The sequence below is a fragment of the Sinocyclocheilus grahami genome, unplaced genomic scaffold (genome assembly GCF_001515645.1).
Source record: "Sinocyclocheilus grahami isolate Dianchi unplaced genomic scaffold, SAMN03320097.WGS_v1.1 scaffold248.1, whole genome shotgun sequence".
Lineage (NCBI taxonomy): Eukaryota > Metazoa > Chordata > Actinopteri > Cypriniformes > Cyprinidae > Sinocyclocheilus > Sinocyclocheilus grahami.
The window spans coordinates 1147960-1158181 of record NW_015505427.1 but is presented as its reverse complement, the minus strand read 5'-3'; the positions used below and the strand labels follow the sequence as shown (position 1 = coordinate 1158181).

At 36.3% G+C, this 10222-nt stretch overlaps 1 protein-coding gene across 2 annotated transcripts; it reads right to left on the bottom strand.

Annotated features, from left to right (window-relative positions):
- Nucleotides 1–2513: 2513 nt before the first annotated feature.
- On the bottom strand, nucleotides 2514–9927 carry LOC107598219 (protein S100-A14-like). Of its 2 annotated transcripts, none has more exons than XM_016289499.1 (3): nucleotides 9739–9927; nucleotides 4737–4868; nucleotides 2514–3203 (listed from the first exon to the last, which is right to left on the bottom strand). In XM_016289499.1, exons 1-3 carry the CDS (start codon nucleotides 9748–9750, stop codon nucleotides 3045–3047), a joined length of 303 nt encoding a protein of 100 aa, XP_016144985.1. In that variant the 5' UTR covers nucleotides 9751–9927; the 3' UTR covers nucleotides 2514–3044. The 2 variants fall into 2 exon arrangements, with proteins under 2 accessions (XP_016144985.1, XP_016144984.1); XM_016289498.1 differs by lacking the exon at nucleotides 9739–9927 and adding an exon at nucleotides 7671–7859.
- Nucleotides 9928–10222: the final 295 nt, after the last annotated feature.

Below are 10222 nucleotides of genomic sequence, written 5' to 3'. Positions count from 1 at the left end.
CGCTGCGCATCTCCATTCAAACACAGCGGTGATTCGTTTATGAATGAATTGCGTTTTTAAACGAATCTAGTGAGTCAATGAATCAATTACCCATTCATAAAGACAGTCACGTACTTCGTTCCAGAATGATTCAGCTGTTCGAACGAATCAATTGAATGAATGATTCAGTGATAAAATCAGTGACTTGACGCCAGTTTGACTGCTGGCAGTTTTACTTTAATTTTTAAAGCATCTTTTCTGTTATTTAAATCATTTCTATATTCAAGATGTTATATTTAAAACATTAACCTCAACATGAATTTATGAATTTAATTGCACTCTTGCGACCTCTGAGCCTCATTAAACGTCTGAAAATACACATACAAGCCACTCCTGTGCTCTTTTGTGCCAACTCTGTAGCACAAATGTATTTCTTAAATACTGATTTCATTTGATTGGTAACTTATTCTACTTCTTATTCTACTTGTTTTTATTCTGTTCTTTTAATTAGAAATGTTAAAAAGCTTATAAATATATTTTTTTGATTTTGACATAAAAGATTACATACTTTTAATAAAGTTAGAAAAATGCCATTACAAAGGTAAAAACAAAATTCCCTATAAATCACTTTAAGGAGTCAAATATCACCTCGTAATGGGAAGGTTAATTTTTTATCAGAATTTTTGATTACTGATTAGAAGGTGCTCCTAAATTTTTGACCGTGCTCCTAAATTTTTTTAATTAGGAGCACAAGCGCTCCTAAAAAGAAAAGTATCCCTAGAGCCCTGGAATGGAAGCAGCGTCATACACATAGAAAGCAGAGCGTCATGCCAATTTGGATTTTGCCTAGGGAGTCAAAATGGCTAGAAACGGCCCTGTCTCTACACTTCTAAAGACTGTATGAGTATGAGGGGCCAGCTCCCTGCCATGCTTGCTTATCTGCTCAGTTTGCCTTTGTTGTGCTTGGCCCTTTAATTGCTGCTTGCACGTAGTTATTTTTCTTGATGTGAACTGGTCTTAATGTGTCAGTTCATTTAGATGGACAGAGAACACGTTTCACATGAACCATAATACAGACTCATATTGAACATATGTAATACAACTAACAATAATACAAGTGGAAATATGATAGCCTAATGCTAATTGAAGCTGGATGTGTTTTAGACTCATCATTGTTGTCGGCATTCTCACCATGTAGCTTAAGCCTGGGCTCAGCCCACATACTTCCTGGGCAGCATTAAACCAGGAACTCTGTACTTTTTGGCCTCCTTTTTGAAGTTGTTGTTATATATATTTTAGGCATATTAATACCTAAACTTCTTTGTTTGGTCTGTTGCTGAACAGCTGGTGGTCAGGACAAGTGATAAATATATACAACATATCAATAAATACCAACATATGAACAGTTCAATTTAAAGTAGTTCAAAACTTGTTACATTAAAACTGCTCAGTTTAAAAAAAAAAAAATTTCAGCCTCATGTTTTGCAAGATCTTTGACTCTATGACTCACCAGTGGTACATTTCATGTACAAAAATAGTAATCTAGTCTTCAAAGTCTTATCAGACTGAACCTGTGACATTTTAACTGCTGGTGTTAATAAATGTTCTCAGCTGTATCAAGTTGTGATATTCATATTAGTTGTGAAAAGCCACACATTTGTGTTAACACAATCAACATCAGCATTTGTTACTTAAAGGGATAGTTCACCCATTGGGTTTAATTCCCGGGGAATGCATAAACTGATTTAAACTGGTTTATGCATTCCATGGGATTGGCATCATGTTGCTTGAGCTAAAGAAACAAAACAGGAACTCGGCCTCAAATTTTTCCAAGAACATATGTCAAATTTTTTTAAAAATTGTACCTTTAGAGGTACAACAGCTTGTCATAGGGCAGTACCCTCAAAATTATGTCTTTTTGTCTTATTCAACAGCAGATGAGGATCTTTCTGAAACATAATCAGGATGGAGAGCTTCCTCCATTTTAAAGGTCAAAAATTATGAATGAATGCATGTATTGCACTGGAAACTGGCAATTATTACGCTTATATTCTACCAAAATCAATGATTATTGTTCATTGAGAATAATGGTTGTTGGGCAATATACAGGTATATCAGTTGTAGGGTGTTTACCTTAAAAATGCACTGCTTTAAATTTAAGAGCATATTTAAGAGCATATAGGGCTCATTTTCATTGTATATAGATTTTAAGGGATGAAAAAAAATGCATGCACAAGTGTGAATTCAACAAAGAAAACAGTTCACACGAAAGTGCTAATTCTGTGGGGTTGTTTTGACAGAACATTGTGGTGAGTATAGATATAATAATTAAGTAAGATATAATAATTTCTGTTGCTACCGAGTTTTGTTCATTATTATTTTGTCAGAAATTACCTCACTCTTTACACTGGCAGATTTAGTAACATTTCTGTTGCACAATGACAGCTGATTCTAAATAAAATTACAGTTGATTCTAAATAAGGTTATTCAAACATTCAGAATTATACATTTTGATAAAAAATCAACAAAGGACGTTTTTGATATGAATTTTATTAGACAATAATTCAGGGTGTTATTGATTTTTGGCCATAAAAAACAGTATTACAAAATATAAATAAAAATTGTTATTATTGTCTTTGCTTACATAAACCACTCAGTACATATCTATGTCTTGAAATACACATAATTTAGACTATTATGGCAGTAGGTTTAAATGTAGTGTTATCACAAAAAAGGAAAGATTTTATTCATATTAGAAACACTTATGGGAAGCTGTAAATCCAGTGAAAAACTAATTGGACTCCAGTTCAATTATGGTATATGAAGTGGTTAACTGGTCTGTACATTAAGATTGACCTGATACTTGATATGAGGAGAGATGATGTGTGTACTGCTTGACACATTATTTAAAAAAAAAATGTATATAAAGACATCTTGATGTACAAATTGTGTTTATATATTGGAATGCTTAGGAAGGAAAGTTAGTGTTTTGTTTGGAGATGAGTGGTTCTGGATGAATGCAGAGAGACCAGGTCTTAGTGGCAGATGCATTTGAAGCCCACGGCTCATAGTAAAAGGCAGGAGCATTTGGACAACTTCTCGTGGCTCAGCAGACCGTGCTGGGTTGTGGCCAAATTCTGGATCAGGCTCCAAAAGTGCTTGAAACTGATGCCTTCCCCATCTTTCACACCCATTTGCTTCAGCACTTCTCCAAAATTATCCGACTAGAGAGAGAGCGAGAGAGAGAGAGAGAGAGAGAGAGAGAGAGAGAGAGAGAGAGAGAGAGGTGTTCAAACTCACTAGTGTTCATGTATCCATTTTAGTTTTTTTTTTTTTTTTTTACTTTTGCTTTTGAAAACTGACACTTTCGCCCTGATGTGGTTTGTCTGTATGGCTTCGTAATAAATATTCTTAGGAGTTTTTAGTTTTTGGAAAGATTTTTAACAGCTTTAACAGTTACTCTGCAAATTCAAATACAGTGAGTACAACAAATGCTAACATATTCAAGCTTTCAGTTGGAATCTTTAAAAATAATCCAATTATTAAACTTGGCAACACTTCCATAATCATATACAAGATTTATATTAATTCTCTGCTAAGATACTTTTTCTCTAAATCACTACAGTCTGTTCCGTTTCTCACTCTTCTGTTACAAACACGTCACAACATGAACTGTGAGCAGAATTACATCAGCACTGAAGTACGGGATCACTCAAGTATTGTTCAAATGTTACAGTACCATATACCTCAGAGCATTAGCTCTTCATTCAGCTAAAAGAAACACACATGGCCTTGTCCCAACTTTTTTGAGATGTGTTGATGCCATGAAATTTAAAATCAACTTATATTTCCCTTAAAATGATACATTTTCTCAGTTTAAACATTTGATATGTCATCGATGTTGTATTCTGAATAAAATATTGAAATTTGAAACTTCCACATCATTGCATTCTGTTTTTATTCACAATTTGTACAGTGTCCCAACTTTTTTGGAATCGGGTTTGTACTATGTCAGAAGTTCTCCCTTAAGCTGTAGAAGGCCTGCCATAACATGATCTGATACTGAATGTAACTGAAGAGCAGCGTCAGTTTGACTGCAGCCACCATTTTGCTCTCTCAACGGAGCCACACCCAATGTCCTTCGCTGGCTCAACCTGAGTTCAAACTGATCCGTGTAATCAGACCACGCCTCTATGTAAGGCAACAAACTCTGGGAAACATTCTCTGTGAAACCAACCAGTCCCCCAGACTGAAAAAAGTTCAATTATTGTTAAAAAAAAAAGGCAGTTGTGGTTGCCAAAACTTTTCTGTAACAAATATGATGACAACGTTACAGACATTTGGGGATGATATATATTTTACACCTGTATGTATATGACATAAAAACCTATTTTTGCTACCAAAATAAGTTAAACAAACAGATAATAATAATTAAGACCTGCATGCTGGTTTAAAAGTTCAACAAAACTAGTCTTTCCAGCACACGGAGCCAATAATAACAAAGACAGTGCACTGTGTTTCCTACACAAAGACAAAACACCACAGGCCTTAAAACAACACAAAAACATTTATAGGCCTAATATCATTAATGTAATAATGTAATCACTTAACTGGTTTCGCTGTAGCATTTTAACATTTTTTCCTTTTGAAATGATCAAGAACTGTTACACTATAACTACACTAGTACAATCACAGGAAGTGAGTAATAACAGTTTTGAGTCATTGGTATCTGTTGGAATGAATAGCAGGGGTTTTACCTTGACTAAATTTGGCAGCTGGGAGGAGAGGAGATTCTTGAACTCATCTACCTTCAGTGTAGGCCGGTTATCAGGAGAAGCACCATGGAAGTTTGTGACCAAGGTGTTAATGGCCTTCTCAAGGTCAGAATACTGCAGAATTAAGAGAGTACAGACAGACAGATACTTATATAGAAGAATTATACAGGTGGGGGGGTTTACTAGTATAGTAAACACATTTGAGTTAAAACCAAAATGGTTTTACACCGATGTCATAGGAGAACCTGTTTAAGTCTCACAAAGAAGTTTTATTCTCTAGTTCTTTAGAAAACCACTCATGTATTGACACTTTAAAGAAACAAATACACTGATCTGGAGAGCGTACAATTATGTTTTTTGCTCAATGTCTGTCATAATTCAACTGAAAAAGGTAATGCATGAAGCTGAAAAAATGCTATGACGATCTGTACTTATTTCAGTATTTAGAAATTATTGCTTTAGTTTTGGAGTGTTAATAGCTCTTCTTTTTGTCTTTTATAATTAAGCAATGCACATTAGGACTAAATCAGTTATATGCACCTGTTTCCATACTGATCATTTACCTCTAAAAAAAAAAATCTAAAAGTTAGTGCTTTTCCTTCCTCCCTCCAAGACTGTCAGAGCACTATCAAATGGACTTTGTAAACTGTGTCTATTCAAACCTTGTTGCTCTCAGACAATTATCCAGTACCTGAAATACCTGCATATCAGGCCATGACAGCCCACCCTCTGTGCATTATTTACTTAAGCTGTGCATTTATGATGGAAACCATTTCCCTGTTTTGTTAAGACAAAAGGTTAGGCTTCCACTGCTTTGACCTAAAATACATTTACTGTATGGTGTTGAAATACATAAAAACGTGTGGCTTCGATAATAAAAAAGTGTTAATATGTAACCCCATTTGCAGTCTTGACCATTCAAAAACTTTCTGCACACTTTCCCCCTCTTTCTTTAAGTCCACCCTTACCAAAAAGAAGTATACTTCAAGTTTATTTTATTAAGTATACTTAAGTAAAGTTCAAGTATATTTTTAAGTATACTTTATGTAGCAAGTATACAAATATCAGTGTACTAGTAGTATATTTGTAAGTGTACTATTTCAATACTCCTTGGGACTAAATTGGCCCACTTTCTAGCATATAAAAGTATACTTTTATGTATAACAGTAGTAAACTTTAAGTACACAACTAGTTTACAACAATATTTGTATCTTGTACTGCAACTATACTAAAAGTGAACTTATATGAATACTGAGTTTACTAATTAAATACATGTAGTAGCATTTTTAGTACACTTTGAAGTATAGTCTCAGTAAACTACTAGTTTAGTAGTTTTATACTGCAAGTATACTCGTAAGTTTTCTTTAAGTGAACTTTACATCATACTTTAAGAATGCTACTATGTCTCTATTTAGGTATTAATTTGTATATATTTTGTTATATAAATATCTGAACATCCAAAACACCAAAAGAAAGAACAGGGTATCTGCTTGTAAACAAAAACATTTTATTCTAGCTTCATGCATTCTTTTTTTAAACACTTGAACGTGGGTAAGTTTCATAAATAATAATAAAAACATTTTTAACAAAAAGCTGAAAAAAAGACTATGAATTGAATTCAGAACGATAATCAAAACGTAGATAAAGTTGATCAACACCCCAAAGCTTGACAGTCAGTATTACCTATTCATTGGTCGACATTACATCAACTTTACACAGTTTTGATGCTGTTTTATGTCTAATGATCGTGTTAGATTACATGTGGAAGCATCTGTTGTTTCGGTTTCTTCTTTACTTGTGTTTTTGGAAATTCTGTACAGAAGATGTGTACTAGCACCCCCTCCAGAATAACAATGAAAACACGGATTCTAGGAACACAAGTATAGCTCAAGTATATTTAGACTTTTTCTAAGTAGGCTATAAGTCAAGTATACTTAAATGTAATTTTAAGTATATTTCTGAGAAGTACATAAAGCCCATTTCTGAGAAGTACATACAAAGTAGACTAAAAGTATACTTTCCTATTTTTAGTTTAAAAGAAGTATACTAATAGCACACTTGAATAAACTTCTTTTTCGTAAGGGCACATAGGCAATCTTCGCCTTGAGGCTTCTCCCAGACAGCAACAACGCAAAGACTCTGACTGATTCCCCGTGCTTTCCATTTCTACACAATGGCTGTATGTCAAAACCTTGCGAGCTGCCTGCTTAGACAGCATTTTTGGGTATCGTAGGCCAGATGGGGGTGGTTAGGGCAGGGACGCAGCCAGCTAGGTTTAGACACACAGCCATTGTATCGTTTGCAGAGATAGAACTGTGAACGTTTCATTGCAGCGAAGCTCTCGACTCATATGGCTTGAATTATCTTGACACTGGCCATGTTTTGTTCTTTGTTAGGGCCCATTAACACAGGACGCGTTCCTGCGTTCAGAAACCGAGCAGCGGATTGCGTAAGAACGCAGTGTCTTTGAGAGTTGAATTTCAATTTACATGTCCTATATGATAGGGGTGCAAGACGCGATAACCAACGAGACACTTCACAACGGCCAAAGACATCTGTCAAACGCACGTAATAAGAAACAAACAAACAGAAAACAGGCGAGGCAAAACGCGTAATTGGCACTTGTAGTTTATTGATTGCGCGGAGAGAGAGAGAGCGAGAGAGAGAAGAAAATAGAATAAAAAATCGCGAATAACCTTTAATAAAAACTAGTTCCTTTGACAACAACAAACAACAGCATCTGGACACCGTTTCGGTCAAGTGCGGAAGATTACCGAGAAACGCGAAGTTTCAAGAGAACAAACCTACGAAGCGCAGCTTATGTAAAAACTCATAAACACATAACTGCGTGAAACCCAATTGAAATGTAAACGAGCAATCACAAATACATAGACTAATATAACATAAACCACCTACCTGTGTCTCCATTTGACGTGATTTGTTTTATTTTCTTGGCTCTAGATAAACTTTACTGTTCCCGTCGTGCAATGCTCGTTACTTTACACTCTCAGCGTCCCATCGCTTCTGTCACATCTTGGCTGACATCCTGAATCCTCCCACTCAGGAGGAAAAACAAACTAAACACACCTTCCGTATCAGTGACTGCTATGGGAAAAATGTTTCCTGTAACTTGATGCTTTAGGACAGTGAACCTAACGGGGCGGAGACGATCGGGTTTCAAAGGCTCCGCACTCTGGAAAAAACTCTGGAAAACCAAGTTTCCGTATGACACATTTTTGTTGATGGATAAAACTATTGGAAAACAGACTTACTGCTCCTTTGGGAACACATCTGGAAGCTCTCAGGATAAAAATGAGTTTGCGCAACAACAGGCCCCTAGTTCAGAACGTGTGGTTGGGTTTGCATTGGGCTAGTTTTTCTATAGGAATTTTGTTCTTTGTTTTAAAGAGCTGAGAAGTTCTGGCAGATGTTCAATGCGCTGTATATTGCTTTGGGTAACAGGACTGTATGTATTTTTTATGATATTCTTTCCAGGAAGCCTTCAAACATACTTTATAGTGGGATTCCTATTGAGCAAGGCGTGTCCGTGGTCAGATCAAAATTCACTGGCTTTGGCTGTCTTCCTCGGCTTGTTTTCTGAAAAACACTTGAATGTGGGTAAGTTTCATAAATAATAATAAAAACATTTTTAACAAAAAGCTGAAAAAAAGACTATGAATTGAATTCAGAACGATAATCAAAACGTAGATAAAGTTGATCAACACCCCAAAGCTTGACAGTCAGTATTACCTATTCATTGGTCGACATTACATCAACTTTACACAGTTTTGATGCTGTTTTATGTCTAATGATCGTGTTAGATTACATGTGGAAGCATCTGTTGTTTCGGTTTCTTCTTTACTTGTGTTTTTGGAAATTCTGTACAGAAGATGTGTACTAGCACCCCCTCCAGAATAACAATGAAAACACGGATTCTAGGAACACAAGTATAGCTCAAGTATATTTAGACTTTTTCTAAGTAGGCTATAAGTCAAGTATACTTAAATGTAATTTTAAGTATATTTCTGAGAAGTACATAAAGCCCATTTCTGAGAAGTACATACAAAGTAGACTAAAAGTATACTTTCCAATTTTTTAGTTTAAAAGAAGTATACTAATAGCACACTTGAATAAACTTCTTTTTCTTAAGGGCACATAGGCAATCTTCGCCTTGAGGCTTCTCCCAGACAGCAACAACGCAAAGACTCTGACTGATTCCCCGTGCTTTCCATTTCTACACAATGGCTGTATGTCAAAACCTTGCGAGCTGCCTGCTTAGACAGCATTTTTGGGTATCGTAGGCCAGATGGGGGTGGTTAGGGCAGGGACGCAGCCAGCTAGGTTTAGACACACAGCCATTGTATCGTTTGCAGAGATAGAACTGTGAACGTTTCATTGCAGCGAAGCTCTCGACTCATATGGCTTGAATTATCTTGACACTGGCCATGTTTTGTTCTTTGTTAGGGCCCATTAACACAGGACGCGTTCCTGCGTTCAGAAACCGAGCAGCGGATTGCGTAAGAACGCAGTGTCTTTGAGAGTTGAATTTCAATTTACATGTCCTATATGATAGGGGTGCAAGACGCGATAACCAACGAGACACTTCACAACGGCCAAAGACATCTGTCAAACGCACGTAATAAGAAACAAACAAACAGAAAACAGGCGAGGCAAAACGCGTAATTGGCACTTGTAGTTTATTGATTGCGCGGAGAGAGAGAGAGCGAGAGAGAGAAGAAAATAGAATAAAAAATCGCGAATAACCTTTAATAAAAACTAGTTCCTTTGACAACAACAAACAACAGCATCTGGACACCGTTTCGGTCAAGTGCGGAAGATTACCGAGAAACGCGAAGTTTCAAGAGAACAAACCTACGAAGCGCAGCTTATGTAAAAACTCATAAACACATAACTGCGTGAAACCCAATTGAAATGTAAACGAGCAATCACAAATACATAGACTAATATAACATAAACCACCTACCTGTGTCTCCATTTGACGTGATTTGTTTTATTTTCTTGGCTCTAGATAAACTTTACTGTTCCCGTCGTGCAATGCTCGTTACTTTACACTCTCAGCGTCCCATCGCTTCTGTCACATCTTGGCTGACATCCTGAATCCTCCCACTCAGGAGGAAAAACAAACTAAACACACCTTCCGTATCAGTGACTGCTATGGGAAAAATGTTTCCTGTAACTTGATGCTTTAGGACAGTGAACCTAACGGGGCGGAGACGATCGGGTTTCAAAGGCTCCGCACTCTGGAAAAAACTCTGGAAAACCAAGTTTCCGTATGACACATTTTTGTTGATGGATAAAACTATTGGAAAACAGACTTACTGCTCCTTTGGGAACACATCTGGAAGCTCTCAGGATAAAAATGAGTTTGCGCAACAACAGGCCCCTAGTTCAGAACGTGTGGTTGGGTTTGCATTGGGCTAGTTTTTCTATAGGAATTTTGTTCTTTG

Bases quoted from the DNA above. Each gene is read 5' to 3' on its own strand.
- LOC107598219 (XM_016289499.1), bottom strand. The intron at 3,204-4,736 runs GTAAAACCCCTG...CTCTCTCTCTAG, and splicing joins AGCTGCCAAATTTAGTCAAG to TCGGATAATTTTGGAGAAGT.